The sequence below is a fragment of the Chiloscyllium punctatum genome, chromosome 4, assembly GCF_047496795.1.
Source record: "Chiloscyllium punctatum isolate Juve2018m chromosome 4, sChiPun1.3, whole genome shotgun sequence".
NCBI lineage: Eukaryota > Metazoa > Chordata > Chondrichthyes > Orectolobiformes > Hemiscylliidae > Chiloscyllium > Chiloscyllium punctatum.
Genome location: NC_092742.1, coordinates 97,716,873 through 97,744,790, shown reverse-complemented (window position 1 = coordinate 97,744,790; position 27,918 = coordinate 97,716,873). Strand labels below are relative to the sequence as shown.

Below are 27,918 nucleotides of genomic sequence, written 5' to 3'. Positions count from 1 at the left end.
TTATTGAGAGGATTGGTTTTAGCCTTCAACCTTACTTTCTTTTCTTTTTTGACTATAGGAAAAGACGTACTTTTAAAAAAAATAAAACAAAAAGGATTCCAAAAGATAAATCACTGTTCTCTTAGTTGAGCAGAATTGACTAATACATTAGGGATAGTACATGGAGGGCTTTTCGTTTTAAATTAATCCTTAAAAAACACAAAACAGCTGTAGAATTTCACCCATACAGTTTTATTTGATTTGAAAACAAGATAATCACAATAAGGCTGCCTTGATAGTTTTAGCAAACTTCTCCAACACCAGATTTACAGACTTAATTTTTCTGACAATTGAAGCTAAATGCACAGTCCATCTGCCAGCATTACTGGCAGTCAGCTCCTCAAATCCAAATGTACACTCTAGAAACTACTAAACTGACCTCTTTCCTGGAATTATACACAAATTATCACCAGAAGTATCCTGGGAACAGGAAATAATTCTCTGGAGTTGCACAGGACTAGTGGTAATACAACATCTCCAGTGTACTGCCTGCATGTTAGTGAGAAACCTGGCACGGAGTACAGAGGCAGCCCTATTTTTCATTTCATTTGGCAAAGAGGAGTTGGAAAGTAAGAAATAACATCAGCTGGGTAGTGTTGACTTGCAACTTTGACCTCTGTGTAACACTTTTTGCTTAGGAATAGCAGCAGACCAGCTATTTTACTGGAACAAAGAACATAATTTTACCCAAACTAGACACCTTATGGCAAGCACTAGCAAAATAATTTAGTCATTTAAAATAAACAGAATTTTACTTTATCCAAGTATAAAACACACCTCTGCCCACCCAATCCCAGTGAAGTCATGTGACACTGTACAGTTTCGGTGCTTTGTGCAGTCTGAAGACATCTTTTCCTCGACAGTTATTATTTCAAGAACAAGTGCAATGTTTTGTGTTCATGTAATTTTTACTCCATTTTTGAAATCTCAAATTTTGTCGTCATAATTTCCTGAAAAACAAGGAAATCATTAGCAGAATTTTCCTTAACTGCAATTTAGAGCATGTACCTCAACTGGTCTGGTTCTCTAGTAGAGTAATCCACAATTAAACACTTTGCAATTTTATCCCCCATAGCCATAATATCTTTAAATTAAGATCTGTATTTCAAATTACTCTCAACTTTGGCTGATAAAAATAATCCCTGTTCCAAAATTATGTTAAAACATTTATTTTAACCTCTTTACTTGTTATTGATTCTAACTAAGAGGATTGTCTTATTTTTGTATTCAATCAGAATTCTTCATACTTAAGAGAAATCATTCAAATTTCCTGAACCATTTCTACTGAAGTGGTAATGATTCTCGTATCTTCAATTCCTTCACAAATAGTGTGCCTTATCATCATTTGAGTGAATCCACATTTTTCCATCCTATGCCTCAATCCCCTCTTCTCTCTCATCAGGCACTCAACCCCTCCCCACTCTTTATGAGCGTAGTCTAGCCAGGATTTTGTATTAATTTATAATTATGTCTGTTTTGTTGCACTCCATGCCACTACTTAGAATTTTGGATCTCTAAGTATTTTTTTCCTATTCACTCACAGAGTGTGGGTGTCACTGCCTATGGCAACATTTATTGCTCATCTCTAATTTTCATTCAGATAGTGGTAAGTTGTTGCTTTGAACGACTGCAGTGCAAGGGGCATAGGTACACCCACAGTTTTGCATTTTCATGGAATTATGTATTTTGAAACGCTTCAGTTTATTTCCATTTCTCTTCTCCAAGTACTTAGTAGACACAGATCTCATTAGCTATTTGACAGCTTGGCAAGTTTTCAATCTTTATTTGTGAGCTGAAGTCAGTTCTCCTATGATGTCCATAGATAATATGCAGGGATCACTGAATGTAATCAGGATGGAAACTTTGATAGGTTGAAGCTCCCTACACTCCTTTGTGGCCAAATTCAAAATCAAGCTCTGGCAGAAACCAGCTGTTTCAGTGCAATCCAGAAATGGACTTTGCCGCTTTGTACGAGTGTGGTTTGAATTGAGTTTCCATAAGGATTTAATATTATCCTGCTTCCAGAGGAACAGCAAACTTTGAAGAATTGAAAATATGCAACTGAATAAATCTTCACCTGATGTTTTTAAGACATAGACCTACATCAGGAGAAACTGTACACATCTATCCGCCAGAACGAAGGTCTCCTAGTCCTCAGTTTCTTCCTCGCACGTTGACCCAACCAGTACCCTTCCAGTGACACTTTCATTCAACTGTCTGAACTGGTCCTCACCCTCAATAATTTCTCCTTCCAATCCTCTCACTTCCTCCAGACCAAAGGGGTAGCCATGGACACGCACATAAGTCCTAGCTATGCCTGCCTCTTTATTGGGTATGTGGAACAGTCTAACTTCAGCAGCTACACTGGCACCATTCCCCACCTCATCCTCTGCTACATCGATGACTGTATCGGTTCTACCTTGTGCTCCTATGAGGAGGTTGAACAGTTCATCAACTTCACAAATATCTTCTACCCCAACTTGAAGTTTACCTGGACCACCTCAGACACCTCCCTCCCCTTCCTGGACCTCTCCATCTCCATTTCCGGCAACCAATTCAATACGTACATCCACTACAAATCCACAGACTCCCACAGGTACCTGGACTACACTTCCTCCCACCCTGCCTCCTGTGAAAACGTTATCCTTATTCCCAATTCCTCCACCTCATCTGCTTCCAGGAGGACCAATTCCACCACAGCACATCCTGGATGGCTTCCTTCTTCAAAGAATGCAATTTCCCCTCCCACATGGTCAATGAAGCTCTCCAGCAGATCTCCTCCACTTCCTGCACTTCTGCCCTTGAACCCCACCTCACCAATCGCATCATGACAGAACTGCCCTGGTCAAGACCTTCTAACCTCTGAATACATCGCATCATCCTCTGCTATTTCTGCCACCCACAAACAGACCCCACCACCAGAGATACATTTCCCTCGCCACCCGTATCTACATTTCGGAGAGATCATTCCCTCAGTGACTCCCTTGTCAGGTTGACGCTCCCCCACCACCACCAACCCACCCTCCCCACCCAGCACCTTCCCCTGCTACAAGTGGTACAAACCCTGTGCCCACACGTCCCCCTGACCTCCGTCCAAGGCCCCAAAGGAGCTTTCCACATCCATCAGAAATTTACCTTCACTTCCATATTCGTCATCCACTATATCTGTTGCACCCAATGTGGTCTCCTCTACATTGGGGAGACAGGACGCCAACTTGCAGATCGTTTCAGAGAACATTTCTGGGCTACCCACACTAACCAACTCCACTGCCCTGTGGCTGAAAACTTCAACTCTCCCCTCCTACTGCGCCAAGGACATGCAGGTCCTGGGCCTCCTCTATCGCCAAACTCTAACCATCCGACGCCTGGAGGAAGATCGCCTCATCTTCCACCTTGGCACCCTCCAAGCACACGGGATCAATGTGGATTTCACTAGTTTCCCTATTTCCCCTCCCCCTACGTTATCCTAGTCGCAACTTCTAACTTGGTACCACCTGCTTGAACGGTCCTACCTGTTCATCTTCCTTCCCACGTATCTGCTTCACCCTCCTCTCTGACCTATGACTTTCACCCTCACCTTCATCTACCTATCACTTTCCCAGTTACCCCCCCCCCCCCCCCCCCCCCACCGCCAATCTATTTTTTCAGCCCCCTTGGCCCACAAGCTTCATTCCTGATGAAGGGTTTATGCCCGAAACGTCAATTCTCCTGCTCCTCGGATGCTGCCCGACCGGATGTGCTTTTCCAGCACCACGCTCTTAGACACAGACCTACATCAGGACTAGGTACTTCAACTGAAAGGTTTCCTAACTCTACTATTTCAAACACTGACTGACAATCACATTTGAATTAGATTCTAAAAGTGAGCTCAGCTACATGTAAACCTGGATGCCAGGTACCTCCAGTGTCAATAAATGTTGATATTCATGGGGAGGAATTGCCAAGGTCTACCCCAGATTTCAAAGCCTGTTACAGGTTAGAATGTCATATTCTGTTAATGACTGCATTCCTACTGATATTAGCCTAATGCTTTCCTAGCATTGATTCAGTGACTCTTCCTCCTTTACATCCATATTTTTGATTGCACCACTGCCTGAAAAGATATATATCAAGTAAAAGGGGGTCAGTTTAACTTGGTTGGCTGGATGGCTGGTTTGCAATTGCAGAGTGACACCAACAAAGGATTATCTTTCTCAACCCCTCCTTTTGCCTGTGGCATGATGACCCTCAGGTAAAACCACCACCAGTCATCTCTCTCTATTGGAGAGCAGCTTTATGGTTTAGTAAGACTATGGCAACATTACCTTCGTATCAAGTAACTATTAGTACACACTTGCATTTATATTAAGCCTACATGCATCTCAAAAGTTTAATTTTAAATGAGTGTTGTTATTTTTCAGGCAAGGGAAGCTCAAAGCATGGTCTATCATACAGTTAAATTTAGCTAATCTGTTTTTAATTATTTTGATTAACAAGGGAAAGTGGGACACTATTCATTGAGCAGTGACATGGGATCTTTTGCACCAAAGTGAATGATTTAATTTTCATTTATTGGTGATCTTTAACAGTGCACTATTGGGTCAGTTAGTTTAAATGAAGGAATAAAGTTGAAACCATAGTTTCCTGACTTGGATGTGAATGTGATACAAACTGAAGAACATATGCTACAAATCCCTCAGTAATGACACATCACCAAAGATCAGGATCAAATCCTCTTCCAGTTTTTTTTTTGAGAGATTTTTGCATATTTCTTTAAGGGAGTTTAAGTCAGTGCAGAAACTTAATGTAGACTGGATGTAGATTTGCTCGCTGAGCTGGAAGGTTTGTTTTCAGATATTTTGTCACCATACTAGGTAACATCTTCATGGAGCCAACGAATGTAGCCTGCTTTCTATTTATATGTTTGGGTTCCCTTGGGTTGGTGATGTCATTTCCTATGGTGACATCATTTCTTATAGTGAGGTCACTTCCAGTTCTTTTTCTCAGTGGGTGGTAAACGGGATCCAAGTCAATGTGTTTCTTGATAAGAGATCTAGTTGGAATGTCATGGCTCTAGCAATTGTCGTGCATGTCTCTGTTTGGCTTGTCCTAGGATGGATGTGTTGTTCCAGTTGAAGTGGTGTCCTTCCTCATCCGTATGAAAGGTTACTAGTGAGAGTGGGTCATGTCTTTTTGTGGCTAGTTGATGTTCATGTATGCTGGTGGCTAGTTTTCTGCCTGTTTGTCAAATATAGTATTTGTTCCAATTCTTGAAAGGTATTTTTGCAAGAACAGGAACATCACCATAGGAAATTATGTCACTACAGGAAATGACATCACCAACCCAAGGCAATCCAAACATGTAAATTGAAAGCAGGCTACACTATTAGTGCTTCATTCGGAGGCTCACTGAAAATGTTACTAGTATAGTGATAAAATGTCTGAAAATGAACCTTCCAGCTCAGCAAGCAAACCTACATCCAGAACCTCAACCTGTGCTACACATCTTCTCAAAACTCACTAACTTAATGTAGAGAAACAATGTTACATGCATCAACGTATACTCTTGCCACATCAATTCCTCTTATGCCAGCAAACATCCTCAAGTATATGGGTCAACACTTTTACAATTAAATGTTACATAAATCTGTTGCTTACCTCATCTGAGTCGAGAAGTGCTGGAAGTGCACTGAAAAAAAATAAAAGGTGAGTTAAGAAAGGTACAGGAGTACACCACAATCATGGTAGTGTGGCCAATATCAGTGTGAAATAGATGTGATGATACTGTGACTCTAAGAGGTGTATTTTGCCTTTGGTTTCCCACCATTTGATCAAACATACGTCTCTGATAATCGAATTTCAACTTCCTTACCTTTATTCTTTGATTTGTCCTCCAGCTTCAAACTGTGGCTTTGTAATCTTGTTACCACAGTCAGGAAAAATCCCAGGCTATACTTCCTGTAACAACACAGTTGCCTGACTTTCCACTGGATTTTCAACCACAGTAGGCATCACTCCCATCTGTGATCCAGCTATATCATTACCAATGATAAACTGTATGAGTGGAACCAGAAATCTTTCTCTTCTGACCACCACTTCACTTTTCGCCAGACTCTCCAAACTCACTTTATATAATGGAATACTGCACTTCCCACCATGAATTCCATATGTTATCACCTTTTCTGGTAACATTCCATCTCTCACCAATGACTGATGTGCTCCTGCATATCTTAAAGTTTTAATTTCTTTGTCTGCTCCCCTCCTGGCATACATGAGTAAACCTTACTGTCACAAATAAATTCTTTCAAGATCTGACATTTTCTCCTCAACCAACCCCTGATCACATTGTATGTTCTTTTGCAACATTTTAGTTTCCACTGAGCTTTCCTTGACTACTTCAACAAAACTCACTGGCTTATTCTGTTTACCCACATCCATCCTCCCAGTGCTTTTACTGAACGACCAACACTTTGACTTCATGTGGCCTACTTTATTACAGCAAAAACACCTGAGCTTTTTTTAAAAAACTTCTTTCTCTCTCATGGGTTTTCTTTTTGTCCTGTGATAAGCTATCTTCATCTTAAATGAGATCTCCTTTTTTCCCTTTCCATGCAAGGATTTCTCTTTCCCTCAATTTCTAGTCGTCATAAATTTAAATTGATGTTGGAAGCCAAACTTTGATTTATGAACGAACTCAAACATCTACCATTTCTGCTGCTAATCTTGCAGTCTTAACTCTCTGCTCTTCAACATGACTTCAGGAAGTGAATTTTTGAACTCCTCTAAAATAATTATCTCTCCACGATATTTGATCTATTTTCAATGCCTTTATCCACCTATCAAAATTACTTTTTTTGATCCTTTCAAATTCAATGTACATTTGACCAGGTTCCTTTCTTAGATTCCTAAAACGTTGTCTGAAGACTTTGTTACTAGCTCATGTGCATTCAAGACAGCACTTTCACCTCATTTTCTGCCCCAGATATCTCCTCTGATAGTAAAGTACTTACTTCATTATCTCTACCGACCAACCTTTTTGAAACAGTACCCACATGGTTACTAACCACTTCATTTGTTTAGCCACTTTCTTAAATGAAATGAAAAAGGCTTCTATATCCTTCCAGTTGAACTTTGGCAATGCTTAGACATATTTAAACAGATCCCCCTCAAATAAAATGCCAAGGTCTCCCAAGCTGTTTACTTTAAGAGCTTTCAATAGACAGCTTGTCGCTTCTGCCTTAAAACTTCTCTCCCAAAAAAAAAAGACAAAATACACTTCTTAAAGCCATAGTATCCTCACATTGACCATAGTTAAAATCATTTTTTTGTCTGACAAAAGCAAATGCAAAACCACCAGCAAAATCCTGCTTTTTACTTCCGGTTTTCATATCTTGTGGATCTTATGCTGCCAGTCAACACCTTGAAATAGCAAACCATAAGTCTAGTTAGAAGCACTGAGCAATATGGTGCTCCTTCACCATCTGAATCCAAAGAATAGGTTAGGACAGAGGAAGAAACAAGTCATCCCTGGTCACTTCACTGTATAGCTTTGTTGCCGTGCTGCCCTATCCTCCCCCAGTGCCTCAATAGCAGATGTAATATCAAAGTCCTGTCTATACTTCTGGGTTTATAATTTCTTACAACTCATTCTTTAGATAAATTTGGGATTTTAGAATTTTGCTTACAAGACTTAAAAAAATTGACTTGGAATAAAATTCTCTTTTTTATCCCTAAGAGAAATGCATGTGGTTGCCCAAATAAAAACAAATCTTCATAGTATCATTCTTAAAAGTATCATAGGTGATAAGAAACAGTGTAGACCGTTTCAGACTCAAGGAAGCAGGCCAAACTGTTTAATAAGATATTCCAAAGAAAATTATATGAAATTACAAGGGTTTTGAGGTGAACTGCAGATGAATACTACAGAGAAATAAAACCATAATTTTCTCTCTAAAAAAGGGAGTTTGCTCAATTCTTTATTCTGAATCATACTTAGGAGAATGGAAAAAGTTGTATTTTAAAAAAACCTTTTCTTGTAAAATTGTCAAGTTGTATGAAAAACTAAATTCTTTAGCAGTTAGGAAATAATTGCCATGTGTATGATAGTACTTTTTTTGTACTCTGAAAGAGAGGAGAAAGTAATGTTGCACTGTGGTGTGATTAACACTTCACCCTGACGTTTCATCCATCCTTCCATGTTTTCTCTGAATTAACAAACTTTGAGTCACTGGGCAGCCATAATTACATTTCCGCTGATCATTCACTGTTACATTTAATTTTCTTTCAAGATTGTATGATTATAAATGCATCTTTGATGGTCTTACCTCAAAACAATTTAAAAAAATATTTTAATACTACCTTTAATAAAGAGGACAGGCAGGATGCTGGAAGAACACAGCAAGCCAGGCAGCTTCAGGAGGTGCAGAGGTTGACATTTTGGGTGTAACCCTTCTTCAGGACTGGGGGTGGGTGTGGGGGGAGGATGGTGAAGTGGGGATAGGTGAAGACAGGTAGAGGGTACAACCTGGTCCGTCAATGGGAAGAATGAATCTGGTTGGTGCAAGGGTGCAGTGGAAGGCCGGGGAAGGGGCTGGGAAGAAAGTCGGGGGTGGGGAGGGAGTTTATTTGAAATTGGAGAACTCAATGTTGAGTCCTCCGGGCTGTAGGGTGTTCAGGCGGAAGACAAGTATTCTTTCTTAATAAGATGTGGTTTGTTTTGGCAATGGAGGCAGCCAAGGATGGTCATGTTGGAAAGGAAGTGGTTGGGGGAATTCATATAGGCGTGACTGGGAGGTCTGGTCAACCCCTGCGGAGCCAGCTACAATGCTTGCTGAGCTGTTCCCCAAGTTTGCGTTCGATCTCGCTGATGTAGACAAGACCACATTGGGAGCACCTGATGCAGTAAATGAGGTTGGAAGAGATATAGGTGACCCTCTGTCTCACTATTTCCTTCTTTAGGAGTCTAGGTTTATCTCTTCAGTGTTCAAAATGAAACGCTTGCATCGCTGTCATTGTTGAAGGTTACCATGAAAGGTTTGAACATTCAAAGTTTTAATTTTCACATTAACTTTTCTATTTGTATTTTCAGCTCTTTCCACATTCCTTTTCAATCAGTCCACAGGATTTTAAGATTAAGCTTGGTATCATTTCAGCGCAACTTTCATATGCTCATCACCTTTTCTTATTTTTATTTTCCTCTCAAATTATGAATTCTAGTTAAGTAACGCCACCCATCGACATTCCACTATACTTGCCATTACTATAAATTAATTCTGTGATTTTCATAACTTACAAAAAGAATTTTGAGGAAATTACATTTTACTTTCTAACTTTTTGGAAGGATACATGTCCTTAACCTGTGTTACTCCATGTGAAATATACCAATACCATTAAAAACTGCTGATATATGGAAGTAATAGTGATGGATACATTTGAAAGCTTCTTGTACAACGATTAAGTTTGTACGAATTAAAGTCACTTACACATCAGCCATGGAAGACGGAACATTCTCTTCAACCCATTTCAGATCTTCATCCTGTGAAAAATGACAAGGGTTTTAAGAATTGAAAGCTATACTATAAACAAGTTATCCTTCATGATAGTGACAAATGTACTTAAACTATCATACCCATACATAAAAGAGTTCACCAGAGTGAGGAAAAGAGCAAACAATAATAAAAGCAAACAGTGGATGCAGTCTATGAGAAATTAACTAATTACTTTGTCAACCATTTTAGTCATCTCTAAGGTTATTCAATGCCTTAACATGCTGATTTTGGCATGGTGAAGTTATTTCCTGTGGTGAAGTCACTTCCAGTTCCTTTTCTCAGGGGGTGGTAGGTGGGGTCTAACTCGATGTGTTTGTTGATAGATGCAACCCAAAGAAACCCAAACGTATAAATAGAAAGCAGGAATTTTCAGCATTGCTTTGCCTGCGGCCCACTGAAGATGTTACCTAGTAGGGTAACAAAACATCTGGAAATGAACCTTGCAGCTCAGCGAGCAAACGTATATCCAAAACCTCAACCTGAGCTACAAATCTTCTTAAAACTTGCTGAGCTCTGCAAGATTACAAGAGGCAATAGATAGGGTAGATTGTGAGAAACTTTTCCCCGTGGTCGACGTGTCTAAGACTCGAGTGCATAAGTTTAAGGTGAAGTGTAAGTGTTTTAAAGGGGATCAGAGGAAAAATGTTGTCTTTTAGAGGATGGGAGAAATATGGAATGCACTGCCTGAGAGGATGGAGGAGGCAGGTACCCTTGTAACTTTGAAAAAGCAACTAGGAGAGCACTTAAAATGCCAGGACATAGTAGGCTATGGACTAGATGCAGGTTTTGTGTTTGTTGGTCAGTGATGACATGGTGGACTGAACAGCCCATTTCTCTGTCGTGTGACTTTCTAAATAGTGATTGTAGTAATCAGCATATCAATCACAATGGGAATATCACCAAGTCCAGCCTCAGCAGCTTAAACACTTGTCAACATCTGTCATTCATAGTCACTAGTTGTCTTGCAGGATTTACTAGAAGGCAATTAAAGGGAATCCTTGTTAGGGCAGGCCGTCCTCTCCACACTGTATTCAATGATTCTACTCTCCATCCACTTTAATTTCCATGAAACAGGTTAGTATTTGCCTTTTCTCTGAAAATATATCTTTTGGGTTGGATAAAAAGAAACATATCCTGTTTATAATTATTGACTTCAGTGTTTTGCAGATTGACATACATGCGCATTAGTATGAAACATTTCTCCGTTACTTTGCTCTAAGTCCATATATATCTCAATACTTAACCTTTAAATCAACATTATTTGCCATCTTACTTACCACTTTATTAAGTTTTGCAGAGCCATTAGACTCTGATTTTGTGCCCCTCATCTTCATTCCCTCTGCAAAAAAAGACATGGGGATATAACTTCCATAAATTGTTCTCAATAAATGGAATCACTTCTGTCACCATTTCATTTTCGTATTGGAGGCCTCTTAATATAATATTCGTCTAATAATGTACCTTACAAACCATTTTCGAGTTTATCCAATAAACTACAAAATTACTCAGCATTTTTATTTCCCAATGAATCTATGAAACCTTGCAAAAATTCAAAGCTCTAATTTACTCAATTTCTTACTCTTCATTTGTTTATCTAATTATACATTCTACTGTAGACTATGATTACTAAGTAGGTCAACTTTGCTCACCAAAAGCTTCGTTCAGCATTGGTTCTTTTAGTTCATCATCATAATCATCATCTGCCAGAGGGGAAAAAGCAAACCTGCAAAACAAATAGCTTTCTTAACATTACCCCAATTTGTGTGGAATTGCCAAGTGAACTGGAAATGATGTTGTGCAAAGGAAGGTGTTGGATGGATGGATGTATTTACTGAGAATATGAGATTTCCTGAAAGACGAAGTGTTTTAGTGATTAGTTCTTGGAGATATAATGTATCACTTATCTGTGCTGATAAGTAAACACATTTTTCCTGTTCACAGGAAAACGGCACGGTTTGGGCGGCACGGTGGCACAGTGGTTAGCAATGCTGCCTCACAGCACCAGAGACCTGGGTTCAATTCCTGACTCAGGTGACTGACTGTGTGGAGTTTGCACATTCTCCCCGTGTCTGCGTGGGTTTCCTCCGGGTGCTCCGGTTTCCTCCCACAGTCCAAAGATGTGCAGGTTAGGTGAATTGGTCATGCTAAATTGCCCATAGTGTTAGGTAAAGGGGTAAATGTTGGGGAATGGGTGGGTTGCGCTTCGGCGGGTCGGTGTGGACTTGTTGGGCCGAAGGGCCTGTTTCCACACTGTAAGTAATCTAATCTAATCACATACTTATGTCACATGAACTAATACTGACATTTAGTTTGGAAGAGTAGATCTATCTTCACTGTGCAGCTGCTTAGGTTGTGACTTTTATAACAAGGATCAAATGTATAAATTAATACATAGAACTAAAGATTAAACAGATTTGCCTCCTCGCTTCTCTAGCGAGTACTCTTGCAACAGTACTCAATGGAATTCTACCACTGAAAGAAACTTCTAAGTAAGAGATTTTCTTCAGAACCACCCCCAAATTTTCTCATTTATGCATGAATAAATGAAGCTTCTGTAATGATTTATCATGATTGAAAATAAAAATTCAAACAACATTAAAATTCAACATTTCATTAATCACATACATGCTGTACACATTAAATAAATGCATGATAATAGTGGGAAATCCATTTCTTGAGCTGTATAGCACAAGATGCTAAAAACACCATACTTTACTGTTACAAAATTTAAAAAACTTTAAAAACAATTTTGATTGTTCGCAGTTAATTTTACTGCTATTTTTCCTTCCTGAGTGCTCACCTTACCAATCTTTCTTTACTGTTATATGAGAGAGGGAAAAGCAAATGTGACCAACTTTGCACCATAGATCTAGGTAGCAATCTATACTGGGAGCCTAAGTCTGCTCCTCAAAAGAGGTTTATTGCTTGGCAAATGATAACCTTGCTAAATCTATGGACTCAAAACCCGGCCACCTCAGGTGTACAGACAACCAAAAGATGTCATCATACTGGTGTACAAGATTCTGAAAAACAGTTGTAAATCCAAAAAGCTAACTCTCTTTCCTGTCCAAAAATGTTGTCTGAGCTGAACAGTGATCCAGTAATTTTCTATTATTATTTTTAGATTTCCAGGATCTTCAGTATTTTGGTTTAGTTTTGAGGTAAACTTAATAGTTGTGAGGAATCTTCGTTAGCTCTAAATGTTAGTATGGGAATCCAATACAACTACTAAACCAATCCCCAAAATACATCCAGAGCAGTTTCACAGAACTCCCATTTGTTACTAAGCTTTCGTTTTATCTTTCCTACTTTTCCAACAATATGATCACTGAAGAATGACAATCAAAGAACAACTAAACAAAAGGTAAGTATTATCAACAAAAAACCTTCAGAGAGAATTTAGGCCCCAAATTACAGGATACCACTGTTAGAAATATTGGAGGGAGACAAGATGAATGAGAAATTATCGATTCAGTAACACCAAGTTAAAACATTATAAAGATATGATGATTCCAAAGGGAGAACTAGGTCAGTGATGAAAGCAATTCTGCAATTTGATTGCTGGATGAAGATCAATAAGCATTGTATATTCGACAAAGAGAGATGTAGGGAGAAAGCAATGAGTGTTCAATGCATGGTAGTAGCGTAAGACAAGAGAGAGTAAATTGAGTTAATGTTCTTGCTTGAACTGGTAAAATATGAGAAACTGTATCCTCGAGACAGGCCAAGCCAAGTCTTTATACTCTATCTTTATAGGTCACATATCACTCACTTCATTCAGCCCTCTGGTGTGATTATACTGAATAGCTACATTAAGATGCGGCCAAAACAAGGTACTCCCAGTACATTTTTGTGCAGTCACAAATGTTTGAAAACAGCAATTCTTCTCTGGGGCAATGAGATCTCCCATACGAGAAACCCAAATCCTCTGCTTCGTATTATGCAGTGTTTACCCTTGCTGTTTTATAACCATCTACCAGGCATTGAAACAGGAGGTATAATTCTACTTGTTAAATTTAACCCTCTCATGTCTTTGCCTCTGTGTTACTAATTAAAAGTACTTATGGGCTACTCAGTCTGTGAAACATGTTCTTCATTCTCATCAACACCCTATTAATTGTCAACTGAAACAAGAGAGAGAAAACATTTAGAAATTTGTGCCAAAAAAATACACTAAAACCTTTGATTGTTTGCCGAAGGTCTCCACAAGATCATTATGACCAGTAGAATGATGGAAAACAGCAATCGCCAGAATGCATCATCTATCCACCGTTCTCTCCAGTCCTGCATAAAACATGGAAGAAAGGAATCAAAGTGCTGCTTGTACATGACTTCATTCAATGTTTAAATCAGGAGTGAGACTGCAGATAAATACTCTCCCATCCAACATCCTAAGTACAGGAACCATGAAGCCAGTTATGACACAAATGACTGAAACCAGTTGACTCAGCCCAGAAATATCAACTTCTCCATCTCATGTTCATTCAGCTGGAACCATATAGAATTGTGCTTTTACATCACAGAGGAACTACTTCATCCATATTTTGACTTCCGTAACAGCAAATGGCATCTCTTTACTGTGAAACAAAACCAAACATAAACTTCTTTTATTTATACTGTCATTCCTCTTTTGTTTCAGAAATGAATGCTTACTTTATTTCAAAGGAAATGGAAAATAAAATAGGGCAGTCTTGCTAAAACTATACCAGGCAATTGTCAGACTACACTTCAAATACCATGAACACTTTTGATTCGTTTATTTAAGGAGGGGGGGAATATACTGGCACTGGAGACACTGCAGAGTAGGTTGATGCTGGGTATAGACGAGTTTTCCAATGAGAGAGGATTAATACATTAGGCTTGTGGTCATTGGAGTTTAGAAGAATGAGATACGACTTTATTTAAACATAAAGATTCTTAAAGGGCTCAACAGAGTAGATATGCATAGGTTTTTCCAATGTTTTCTCCAATTTCTTTTTCTTCTGCAGAGATGTCCATGGTAAATATTTTCCTACAGTTTCCAGAGTAGAAAAGCAGGAGGCTGGAAGCACATAGCAAGCCAGGCCACATCGGGTGGTGGAGAAGTTGATGTTTTGGGTATAACCCTTCTTTAGGAATGGAAGTGGAGATATGGGGAGCTGCAGATGAAGGGGATTGGGGGTGGAAGGGTTATGGTTGGGGAGAGGGGCAGAGTGGTGAGATAGTAATAGATGAATACAAGTGGTCGGTACATACAAGTGGTTAGTACATACAAGCAGGAGGCTGGAAGAACGCAGCATAAGGAGGCAGAATTCATGCAGTAGTTTGACAATCAATGTGCGTGGTGCCTTCCAGTTGAGGGAACATTGATTGTTTCACTAAAGGGCATAATCCCAGAGTGAGAGAGAGAGAGGAGGAAGAATTTCTACTTTCAAGAGGGTAGTGAATTTGTGGAATTCTTTATTGCAGAAGGTTGTTGAGGCTGGTTTGAAAAGAATATTCAGGGCTGAGATAGACAGATTTTTAATCCAAAAAGGAAATGCAGGGTTTGGGGAAAGAGCAAGAATGTGGAATTGAGGATTATCAGATTTGCGGTTATTTCACACAATGGCAGAATACTTGGTGGGCCGAATAGCCTATTTCTGCTCCTACGTCTTATTTCAGAAAACCTTCACAAACAGTGATAGCCAGTGAAACATGCTGTACAATTATCCACGAGTTCTCGTCAATGTTAACTTGGTTCCACATCCTATGTTATGTAATGGTGACATTGCTGCGAGTAGTTAAGGCCTGGAATGCTGACAATAATGGTTAAAAATCACACAACACCAGGTTATAGTCCAACAGGTTTAATTGAAAGCACACTAGCTTTCGGAGCGACGCTCCTTCGTCGGGTGGTAGTGGAGGGCTAACACACAGAATTTATAGCAAAAATTTACAGTGTGATGTAACTGAAATTATACATTGAAAAATTGATTGTCTGTTTAGCCTTTCATCTGTTAGAATACAGTGATAGTTTCACTTCTTTCATGTGTAAATCACAAAACCTTTTTTTTAAAAAAGTTGCATTCTCGGGTTAGCTGTTAACAATGGTGATAGCTAGACAATATGTTGAAGGTAAGAACAATGACTGCAGATGCTGGAAACCAGATTTTAGATTAGTGGTGCAAGGAGAGCACAGCGGTTCAGGCAGCATCTGAGGAGCAGCAAAATTGACGTTTTGGGCAAAAGCCTTTCATCAGGAATATAGGCAGAGAGCCTGAAGCGTGGAGAGATAAGCTAGAGGAGGGTGGGAGTGGGGAGAAAGTAGCATGGAGTACAAAAGGTGAGTGGGGGAGGGGATGAAGGTGATAGGGAGGAGGGTGGAATGGATAGGTGGAAAAGAAGATAGGCAGGTAGGACAAGTCATGGGGACAGTGCTGAGCTGGAAGTTTGGAACTAGGGTGAAGTGTTCCGAGGCGGAAGATTGGGTGTTCTTCCTCCAGGTGTCTGATGGTGAGGGACCGGTGGTGAAGGAGGTCCAGGACTTCCATGTCCTCGGCAGAGTGGGAGGGAGAGTTGAAATGTTGGGCCACAGGGCGGTGTGGTTGATTGGTGCGGGTGTCCCGGAGATGTTCCCTAAAGCGCTCTGCTAGGAGGGGTTTAGTCTCCCCAATGTAGAGGAGACCACATAGGGAGCAACGGGTGCAATAAATGATATTAGTGGATGTGCAGGTAAAACTTTGATGGATGTGGAAGGCTCCTTTAGTGCCTTGGATGGAGGTGAGAGAGGAGGAGATGTGGGCGCAGGTTTTGCAGTTCCTGCGGTGGCAGGATGGGAGGGTGGGTTGCAGGGGGAGCGTGGACCTGACCAGGTAGTCACAGACAGAACGGTCTTTGCGGAAGGTGGGGAGGGAAATATATCCCTGGTGGTGGGGTCTTTTTGGAGGTGGCGGAAATGTCGGCGGATGATTTGGTTTATGCGAAGGTTGGTAGGGTGGAAGGTGAGCACCAGGGGCGTTCTGTCCTTTTTACGGTTGGAGGGGTGGGGTCTGAGGGCGGAGGTGCGGGATGTGGACGAGATGCGTTGGAGGGCATCTTTAACCACGTGGGAAGGGAAACTGTGGTCTCTAAAGAAGGAGGTCATCTGGTGTGTTCTGTGGTGAAACTGGTCCTCCTGGGAGCAGATACGGCGGAGGCGGAGGAATTGGGAATACGGGATGGCATTTTTGCAAGAGATAGGGTGGGAAGAGGTGTAATCCAGGTAGCTGTGCGAGTCGGTGGCTTTGTAAAAAATGTCAGTGTCAAGTCGATCGTTATTAATGGAGCTGGAGAGGTCCAGGAAGGGGAGGGAGGTGTCAGAGATGGTCCAGGTAAATTTAAGGTCAGGGTGGAATGTGTTGGTGAAGTTGATGAATTGCTCAACCTCTTCGCGAGAGCATGAGGTGGCGCCAATGCAGTCATCAATATAGCGGAGGAAGAGGTGGGGAGTGGTGCCGGTGTAATTACGGAAGATCAACTGTTCTCTGTAGCCAACAAAGAGACAAGCATAGCTGGGGCCCATACGTGTGCCCATGGCTACCCCTTTGGTCTGGAGGAAGTGGGAGGATTTGAAGGTAAAAACCCACTGACTCCCACAGCTACCTGGATTACACCTCTTCCCACCCTACCTCTTGCAAAAATGCCATCCCGTATTCCCAATTCCCAATTCCTCCGCCTCCGCCGTATCTGGTCCCATGTACATGTACAACCAAATACTACATTTAACTAAATAACTAGTTTGATTTTAGCTGAATCAATGTGATTCACAGATTTGAATAAAGTAGATATTTTGTGTGGTGTTTCCCAACCTAGCCTTCAGGTAGTAAGTGCTGAGCACATAAACTAAACTAACTTTCCTTTAGTAGCTGCCATGATGTTTAGATTGTTTCTAATCTAAAAAGTGAGATAATGGAGTTCTACATGAATGCATGCAGTTTTTGAGCAAAGTACAATGTAACCCTGCAAGTACAAATTCACCCCACAAAATATATATGTGTGCATGCGGGTCTTTGTCTGTGTGTAGTGCGTGCAGAGTGTCTTAAGTCTGTGAGGGGGTGCATGTAAGTGTGGGAGTGTGTGTGTGTGTGTCTGTGTGTGTGCGCGCGCGCGCGCCCCCGTGTGTATAGGAGTGTGTGTGTGTGTGTGTGTGTGTGTGTGTGTGTGTGTGTAGTGCAATGGTGGTCACCTGTAATGTGATATGAACCCAAGGTCCCGGTGAGGCCCTCCCCATGGGTACCGAACTTAGCTATCAGCCTCTGCTCGGCCACTTTTCTCTGCTGTCTGTCCCGAAGTCCACTTTGGAGGATGGTTACCCGAAGGTCCGAGGCAGAATGTCCTGGACCACTGAAGTGTTCCCCAACTGGGAGGGAACCCTCCTGTCTGTTGATTGTTGTGCGGTGCCCATTCATCTGTTGTCCTAGGCTAGTTGTTGAGGGCCTCAACTGGGACCTTGGGTTCATGTCACATTACAGGTGACCACCATTGCACTATACACACACACAGATACTCCTACACCCACACACATGGACATACAGACACACCCTTACAGACACACGCACTCCCACACTCACACATGCACCCCCTCACAGACTTAAGACACTCTGCACTCACTACACACACACACACACACACACACACACACACACACACATATTTTGTGGGGTGAATTTGTACTTGCAGGTGACATTGTACTTTGCTCAAAAACTGCATGCATTCATGTAGAACTCCGTTATCTCACTTTTTAGATTAGAATCAATCTAAACATCATGGCATAGACAGAGAACACGGGGGCTAACACCTTCAACGTATTATCTAGCTCACACCAATTGTTACAATTAAGCTGAGAATGCAACTTTTTAAAAAAAGGTTTTGTGATTTACACATGAAAGAAGTGAAACTATCACAGTATTCTAACAGATGAAAGGCTTGACAATCAATTTTTCAATGTATAATTTCAGTTACATCATACTGTACATTTTTGCTATAAATTCTGTGCCTTCACAATTGTGTCCTCCACAAGCCACCTGATGAAGGAGCGATGCCCCAAAAGCTAGTGTGCTTCCAATTAAACCTGTTGGACTATAACCTGGTGTTGTGTGATTTTTAACTTTGTACACCCCAGTCCAACACCGGCATCTCCAAATCGAGAGTAATGGTGGTGGTGACAGATTCAACTATGACTTTCAGAAGGGAATTGAATAATTCTATGGACGATAAAAAACTGCTGGGCTATGAGGAAAAGCTATGGGAATGGGACAAGCTGAAGTACTCTTATATAGAGCCAGCAAGTCAAGAGTCACGACTGAATAAGTGTAACTATTCTATGGTTCTTAGTCTGAACCATGGCACACAGTAAATGGCTACCTTGTCTTGAAATGATTAATTATAGCATTAACACTGTCACCATGGATCTGAAATTAATAACCTGTAAAATTAGAATTTTTGAACTGAACGCCAATGCCTTTTGACATTCAATGGTGTTACATCACTGAGTTGTCCACTGTCAAAATCTTTGGAGTTACCATTTTTCAGAAATGCAACTAGAATTGCCACATAAACACAGTGACTACAACAGCACTTCAGAATGCTGCAAGTAACTCACTTCCTGTCTCCCAATGTCTGCCCACTACCTACAAGCCAAAGTCAGGAGTGTTAAGGAATGCTTTCCATTTGGTTGGATAGATGTTGCAGGTGCAACAACACTGAAGAAGCTTAACACCATTCAGGACAAAGCAGCTCACTTGATTGACACCATATCCACAAGCATCCAATCTCTCCAACATCAATGCTCAACAGAAGCAGGGTATGCTATCTACAAGATGCACTGCAGAAATTCAAAGATCCTTAGACAACATCTTTCAAATACATACCCACATCCATTTAGAAGAACAAGGCAGCAGATACTTGGGAACATTACAGCCTACAAGTTCCGCTCCAAACCAATCGCCAAACTGACTTGGAAATATATTGCTGTTACTGGGTCAAAAGTCTGGAAGTCCCTCCCTAAGGGCATTATGGGTCAACAGTCAGCACGCGGACTGCAGCAGTTCAAGAGGGCAGCTCACCACTACCTCAAGGGCAACTAGAGACAGAAAATAAATGCTGGCTAACCAGTGATGCCCAAGTAATATATGTGAATAAATAAATTTTAAAAACAATACAGAAGAGGTTTTGCTTTAGTTCTTAACCAAAACCTAATCTTAATAGTCTGCCTGAATGCTAAGAGTTGTAGCTATATCCTTCCTTCTTTGTAGTCAGAACCCATTTTCGAGCACCATGAATCACTATAACTTGTCATCCAGCAGGTGGCCATTCACATTGTATCTGTGCTTAATCTCGAGAAGAACAGTCATGCTGAGTGCCACATCCCATTTTCTGTCTGTAATTCATCCCCGAGCACCTCATCCTCAAGCATCTGTGAAGCCACTTACTTTTAAATGCATTTGACATTTTGATATCCACCATGTTTTCTGTTACAGCATTTCAAATTCTGACAAATCTCAGTTAAAAAAAACTTCTAATCTCCTTCCTGGATATTTCACTAATGATTTAAAATCTATAACCTCTGGTTATTGACTCACCAGCTGTTCTCTGTTAACTGGAAAGAAAATCTACTTATCTCAAAATCATAGTTAGACAATCTCTTAACATTCAATTCACTATTCCGAGAACAGTCCAATTTTTACCACAATATTAAAGTGCCTTCTTTAAAGTAACATCAACTCAAACACTTCTGGTACAACTCTTCATTGATGTCTTATTTTCATCTTTTGAGGAATACGATGCCAAGAACTGTCCACTGAAAAGTCCAACTGATTTATCAACTTTTAGCACAATCTTTTTATTCTCATACTAATCCTCTATTTTTTTGAAGGTTGCAAATGGTTCAAATGTCAACACTAGCTCACACAAGGAGTATACATGCATTTGTGGAAACCAATTATTTGAAAGGAACAGAAAATTTTACATTGACTACAATAAGTCAGAATTTTGACATGAAAGGGAAAATTCACAATTTTTTGGGTAGTATCTTGCAGATGAACTCCTAAAACAGTTAAAAATATTAATAATGCAAAGTTTAACAAAAAAAGGAGAGCAGAAAGGTGTTTACAGAGGCTCTGCAGTGAGTAAGATGACTGATTTAAATATTCAGCAAAGGGAAAAATAAGTATCAAAACATGCAAAAGAGATACTGCAAGGGATAAATCGGCCAAGATTAGATTACTTAGATTACTTACAGTGTGGAAACAGGCCCTTCAGCCCAACAAGTCCACACCGCCCCGCCGAAGCGCAACCCACCCATACCCCTACATCTACCCCTTACCTAACACTACGGGCAATTTAGCATGGCCAATTCATCTGACCTGCACATCTTTGGAATGTGGGAGGAAACCGGAGCACCCGGAGGAAACCCACGCAGACACGGGGAGAATGTGCAAACTCCACACAGAGAGTCGCCTGAGGCGGGAATTGAACCCAGGTCTCTGGCGCTGTGAGGCAGCAGTGCTAACCACTGTGCTACCGTGCTGCCCACAAACTATATCCTGGACTGAATTGATATGAACAGCCAGAAGGGATTATGTAAGGAAGTGACTGTGTGGATTGGAGAATTGGTTGTCACTCCAAAAATTAATAATGTGAAATATAGGTGACAGCCTATTCAAGTGCCAGCTTCACTGCAGCGCATGTAGATTAATCGTGGCATGGCAACTGTCACAGCCAGCTAATGTCTTTGGCCCTGTCTGTGCATGTACAAGGGCACATGGCCATTGTATTCATCATTTGGGCATTCAGAATAATTACTCCCTTTTTTTAATATGACCGTATCAACTTGTCCTGCCATCTTTAGAGTCTGGTTATATATACACCAAGGTGTCATTGATCATGTACAATTTTCAAAATCATGCTACTTATAGTATACCATCTTTCATATTAGTTGTCCCAAACTTCATTTTATTCTCCTCTACTCCAAATGCTACCTGCCCATTTCACTATAACTATAATGATAATTATAGTCCTGAAACTTTACCATCCAATACTTTGCCAAGTTTTCTCTTGTCTGTAAACTTTAGTGTTGTCGCCTACGTGCAAGTCAACATTGCTTATATGATTGCACAATAAGGGACCCAAAAACTGAACGCTGGGCAACAGAGTATCCATCCCTATTCACCCTCCCACCATAAGACAATTATTCATCAACAGTTTTGACCAACATTCTCTTTTGTCTACAAGAATTCAATCAAGTTAGTTAGACTGGATTTGTCTTTTAATTGGGTTGCTCAATTAATCCCTGTCTTTCCAAATAAAGTTATTCCCTATAATTGCTCCCAATTAATTTCCCAACATCAATCCTCAGCTGACTGGCCTTATTTTTCCTGGTTTATTAGTTATCCCTTTCTTGAACTGTAGTAGAATGTTGGCAACCTCGAATCCTGTAGTAATATTAATGTATCCAATGAGAATTAAAAGATTGTGGCCAATGCTGCTATTTCTACGATTAGTTTTTTCCAGCAAACTATGATGCATTCCATCCAGGACAATCGCCAACTTTCAGTAGTGCAAATATTTTTAGCACATCACCTCAATTTCCCTTTCCTCCTTTAGTGAAACCTACATGTTATCCACTTCTTTCTGAAGACAAAGGCAAAGTGCTCATTGAATACATTGGCCATGCCTAAAGCCATTACTTGGTGATCTTCCTTTGATTCCTCAAGAGGCTCAAATTTTGCCCAACGTAATTACTTGTATCTTATATTTCTACTGTCTTAGGCTTTCATTTCATTTGCCACTGATCTTTTCCTATAAGCTGTACTTGCTTCTTGTGCTATCTTTTTCAATTACCTTCTGCATTTGCTATAATCTTCCTGTCCACTTAATTCAACCTTGTGGTCACAGTTAGCTTTAAGTGATCTCCAATTGCAACATGTTCCAATTTCTTTATTTTGCTTCCCAGAACCAGATCCAAACAGGTCTTCCTTCCTTGTTGGACTGAAGACACTTTGATTCACAAAGTCCTTCGGAGCACTTTTCACAAGTTAAAATCCTATCAATCCTCAGTGCTTTTTTAAAAAAAGCTTTAGTCTTTCTTGTGATGTGGACTTCACTGACAAATCCATCATTTGACACACAATGTCAATTGTCCTTAAAATGAGTGGTTGATGGGCTATTTAAGACGACAGTTAAGAGCCCATTGTGCGTCAGACCCAGGTGAGGACAGCAGATTTCCTTTCCCAAGTGGCAATAATGAACCAAATCAGATTTTATGAAAATCTATCAGTTGTCATGGTCATTATCACTGAGACAAGCTTTCAATCCCAGATTTTTATTCCTTGAATTTGAAACCATATCCCCAGACATTTAGCCCGATTAATAGTTCAGCGACGTTACAACTGCGGCTCCACCAAGACTGGAGGGTAGCAAATCTCATGCCCTTGTTCAAGAATGGCTGCAAACAAAAACCTGGGAACTGCAGACCAGTAAGCCTAACATCTGTGGTAGGTAAATTACTTGAGAAGATTGAGAGATATGCATGCATTTGGAAAGAGAGTTTGATTAGGAATAGTCAGCTTGGTTTTGTGCTTGGGAGATCATGCCCCACAAATTTAGAGTTTTTTTGAGGTGAGCAGGAAAGTTGATGAGAGCAGGGCGGTAGACATAGTCTACACAAATTTCAATAAGGCCTTTGATAAGGTTCCACGTGGTAGTGTACTCTCAAAGGTTAGATCGCAAGGAATCCAGGGGGAGTTGGCAAATTGGATACACAATTAGTTTGATGGAAGGAAGCAGAGGGTAATAGTGGAAGGATGCTTGTCAAACTGGAGGCTTGTGACTAGTGGATTGCCCCAGGAGTCGATACTGGGCCCAGTTCTGTTTGTTATCGATATTAATAACTTGGATGAGAATGTACAAGGCATGATTAGTAAGTTTGCAGAGGACACTAAAAAAAGATGGTATTGTGGACAGTGAGGAAAGTTATCAGAAATTGCAGCAGAACCTTGATCAGCTGGGGAAGTGGGCTCAGAAATGACAAATGGAGTTTAATATAGATAAGTGTGAGATCTTGCATTTTGTCAAATCAAATCAAGGTAGGAGTTTCATGATGAATGGTAGGGCCTTGAGTGTAGTGGAATGTAGAGACATTGGAGTTCAGTTGAAAGTGAAAGTGGAGCCACAGGTAGACAGGGCAGTGAAGGCAGCTTTTGCCTTCATCAGTCAGGACATTGAGTATAGAAGTTGGAAAGTTATGTTGCAGTTGTACAGGAGGTTGGTGAGGCTGCACTTGGAATATCGTTTTGAGTTTTGGTCACCTTGCTAGAAGAAGAATGTTATTAAACTGTAAAGACTGCAGAATAAATTAGTAATGATGTTGCCAGGACTCAAGGGTCTGAGTTAGAGGGAGAGGTTGGACAAGCGAGGACTTTTTTCTTTACAGCGTAGGAGACTGAGGGGGGCTCTTATAGAATTGTACAAGATCATGTCAGGCATAGATAGAGTGAAGGCAGTCAGACTTTTTCCCAGGGTTGGGGAATCGACGATTGGAGGGCATCAGTTTAAGGTTAGAGGGGAAAACAATTAAAGGGAACCTGAGGGTCTAGCATTTTTTTAAACACAGCTGATGGTATGCATATGGAATGAACTGTCAGTGGATGTGATACATTAACAACATTTAAAAAGGCATTTGGACAAATTGACTGATAGGAAATGGGGTTAGCATTGATGGACATTTCAGTCAGTGTATCAGGGCCTGTATCTGTGCTGTAGGATTCTAGGCCTCTATGACCATCTCTCACTCAATTTTCCCCATCCATATTGGATAATTAAATCTTGTTATTTCTCTAATTTTGTTATAAGTGATTGAAATTTACAGAACACTTTGTTCATCTCTATTTGCACTTGTTTGGAAATTTATTTTTAACAAGCTCAGCTAAAAGATATTACAGAAGCAAGGAGAGAATAAGTGAAGAGACTGGCAGCCAATAAAGAAGAATCAAAACGTCATTGATTAGCATATAAACAAAAGGGAACTGAAAGGAGCAAGGCCGATAAGGAACTGATAACAAAAAGGTGGCTCAGTGGTTAGCACTGCTGCCTCACAGCACCAGGGACCAGTGTTCGATTCCAGCCTTAGGCGACTGTCTGTGCGGAGTTTGCATATTCTCCCAGTGTCTGCATGGGTTTCCTCTGGGTACTCTGGTTTTCTCCCACAATCCAAAGATGTGCAGGTCAGGTGAATTGACCACACCAAATTGCCCATGTGGAATATTCTATTGTCCATTAGTGAGGCCTAAATATGGGTAGGGGAAAGGGTCTGGGTGGGTTACTCTTCAGACGGTCGGTGTGGACATGTTGGGCCAAAGGGCCTGTTTCCATACTGTACGGAATCTAATCTAATCTAATGAAATGTACTCATGGGGGCTGGAGCGATGACTTGAGTCACTAAGAAGGTACTTTGCAACTGTCTTCACCAAGAGTGAAGATACCGCCAGGGTCATGTGAGAGACTGGAGAGTTGACATACTGGATGAGCTAAAAATTGTTAAAGAGAAGGTAGTAGAAAGATTGGCTATACTTAAAGTTGAAAGATTACCACAACTAGAATAGATGCATTGTCTTTATCAATGTTGGAAGTCAGAGTGGAAATTGCTGGTGCTGAACGTGGTATTCAATTCTTCCTTTGATAAAGAGGGGGTACCAGCAAATGTTACATCTTTGCTTAACAGAAGGGTGTATGAATAAGCGTTATATTCCTTTTATCAGCTGGGAACTGGTCCTTGCATGTGAATGTACGTCACTTCCAGTAAGTTTAAATAACCATGTTACAAGAACAACTGTTTTTCTTAAATTAGTTATTACAGCTAATATATGTTCAAGTCTTGTGCCTTTTCTGAATTAGAATACTAGAGTTCCCTGTTGCCTCCTCCATGACAAGGTCTTGGCAAATCAGTAAACCTTGCAGTACAAATTGTTGCAGTCACTTGCTACTAATAGTATTCCATAAATAATTAATAATCAAATTGCTAAAGGAGAAGAAAATAAACACAATAACTATCATTAGAGGTAACTTACATAGAACATAAAAGCGCAGTACAGGCCCTTTTGGCCCTTGATGTTGCGCCAACCTGTGGAACCAATCTGATGCCCATCTATCCTACAATATTCCATTCTCATCCATATGCCTATCCAATGACCATTTAAATGCCCTTAAAGTTGGCGAGTCCGTGCATTCCACACCCCTACTACTCTTGAGTAAAGAAAGTACCTTTGACATCTGTTCTATATCTATCATCCCTCAGTTTAAAGCTATGTCCCCTTTGCTAGCCATCACCATCCGAGGAAAAAGGCTCTCACTGTCCACCCTATCCAACCCTCTTATCTTATATGTCTCAATTAAGTCACCTCTCAACCTTCTTCTCTCTAACGAAAACAGCCTCAAATCCCTCAGCTTTTCCTCATAAGATCTTCCTTCCATACTAGGCAACGTCCTAGTAAATCTCCTCTGAACCCTTTCCAAAGCTTCCACAACCTTCCTATAATGTGGTGACCATAACTGTACGCAATACTCCAATTGAAGCCGCACTAGAGTTTTGTACAGCTGCAACATGACCTTATGGCTCCGAAACTCAATCCCTCTACCAATAAAAGCTAACACACTGTATGCCTTCTTAACAACCCTATCAACCTGGGTGGCAACTTTCAGGGATCTATGCACATGGACAGAGATCTCTCTGCTCATCTACACTACCAAGAATCTTAACATTAACCCAGCAGTCTGTATTCCTGTTGCTCCTTCCAAAGTGAATCACCTCACACTTTTACCCATTAAAACTCCATTTGCCACCTCTCAGCCCAGCTCTGCAGTTTTTCTATGTCCTTCTGTAACCTGCAATATCTTTCGGCACCATCCACAACTCCACTGACATTAGTGTAATCTGCAAATTTACTAACCCATCCTTCTAAGCTCTCATCCAGGTCATTTATAAAATTGGTAAACAACAGTGGACCCAAAAGAGATCCTTGCGGTATACCACGAGTAACTGAACTCCAGGATGAACGTTTCCCATCAACCACCACCCTGTCTTTTTTCAGCTAGCCAATTTCTAATCCAAACCGTTAAATCACCTTCAATCCCATGCCTCCGCATTTTTTGCAAAAGCCTACCATGGGGAACCTTATCAAATGCTTTACTGAAATTCCTATACACCCCATCAATCACTTAACCCTCATCACCTGTTTGGTCACCATCTCAAAAGAACTCAATAAGGTTTGTGAGGCACGACCTACCCTTTACAAAACCGCACTGACTGTCCCTAATCAACTTATTCCTATCTAGATGATCATAAATCTTATCTCTTACACCCTTTTTAACACCTCCACCCACAATTGAAGTAAGGCTTACTGGTCTATAATTACAAAGGTTGTCTCTACTCCCCTTCTTGAACAAGGGACAACATTTGCTATTCTCCAAACTTTTGGCACTATTCCTATAGAGAATGATGACATAAAGATCAAGCCAAAAGCTCTGCAATCTCCTCCCTGGCTTCCCAGAGAATGCTAGGAAAAATACCTGGGCTAAAGAATGATATGTCTGTGGATGTGATGGGATGCACCCTGGGATATATAAAACAAGTAGCCAGAGGTAGTGAATGCACTGGTATTAATATTGCAAGAATCATTAAATTCTGGAAATGTCCCAGATAACTGGAAAACTGCCAATGCAATGCCCTTATTCAAAAAGGGAAAGAAACAAAAAGAAACAGGCGTGATAGGCATCTCTTCTTGGGAAATGTTAGAATCTATTATAAAGGATGGAATAGCAAAACATTATAAATACATGATATAATCAAGGAGCATCAACATGACTTCATGAAAGGGAAACAAATTTATTACAATTCTTTGAAGAGGTAGCAAGAGGACAGATAAAGGGATTTGACAGATTATATATGTTTGTATTTCCAAAAGGCTTTTGAAAAGGTATTGCTCATAAGGCTTCTTAACAAGATAAGAGCACGCGATGTTGAGGGTAGTACATTAGTATGGTTAGAGGATTGGCTAACTTATAGAAAAGTGTGTTGAAACAAGGAGGTGTTTTCAGGATAGCAACCTGTAACTAGTGGAGAGCCACAGGGATTTGTGCCGAGTCCATAATTATTTAAAATATAGATGAATTACTTGGATTATGGTAGTAAATGTACTATCACGTTTTTGATTGGCACAAAAATTGGTGGGAAAGTAAGTGATGAGAATGGCACAGTCTACAAAAGAACATAAACAAATTGAGTGGACAAAAGCAGATGGAATATAATGCAGGATTGTGTGAAATATACACTTTGGCTAGAAGAGTTGAGGAACTGAAT

The 27,918-nt window shown here is 40.5% G+C and overlaps 1 protein-coding gene across 2 annotated transcripts in view; it reads right to left on the bottom strand.

Moving 5' to 3' along the window:
- Positions 1 to 210: 210 nt before the first annotated feature.
- The window catches only part of LOC140476561 (transmembrane protein 87A-like), a 68,577-nt gene continuing 40,869 nt past the window's right edge, over positions 211 to 27,918 (bottom strand). For both annotated transcript variants that reach the window (XM_072569358.1, XM_072569359.1), the window contains exons 15-20: positions 13,747 to 13,850; positions 11,216 to 11,289; positions 10,844 to 10,905; positions 9,501 to 9,553; positions 5,677 to 5,707; positions 211 to 989 (exon numbers count right to left, since the gene is read on the bottom strand). In XM_072569358.1, the coding sequence (XP_072425459.1) occupies positions 948 to 989; positions 5,677 to 5,707; positions 9,501 to 9,553; positions 10,844 to 10,905; positions 11,216 to 11,289; positions 13,747 to 13,850 (366 nt within the window). In that variant the 3' untranslated portion in view covers positions 211 to 947. The remainder of the gene's footprint in view (positions 990 to 5,676; positions 5,708 to 9,500; positions 9,554 to 10,843; positions 10,906 to 11,215; positions 11,290 to 13,746; positions 13,851 to 27,918) is intronic.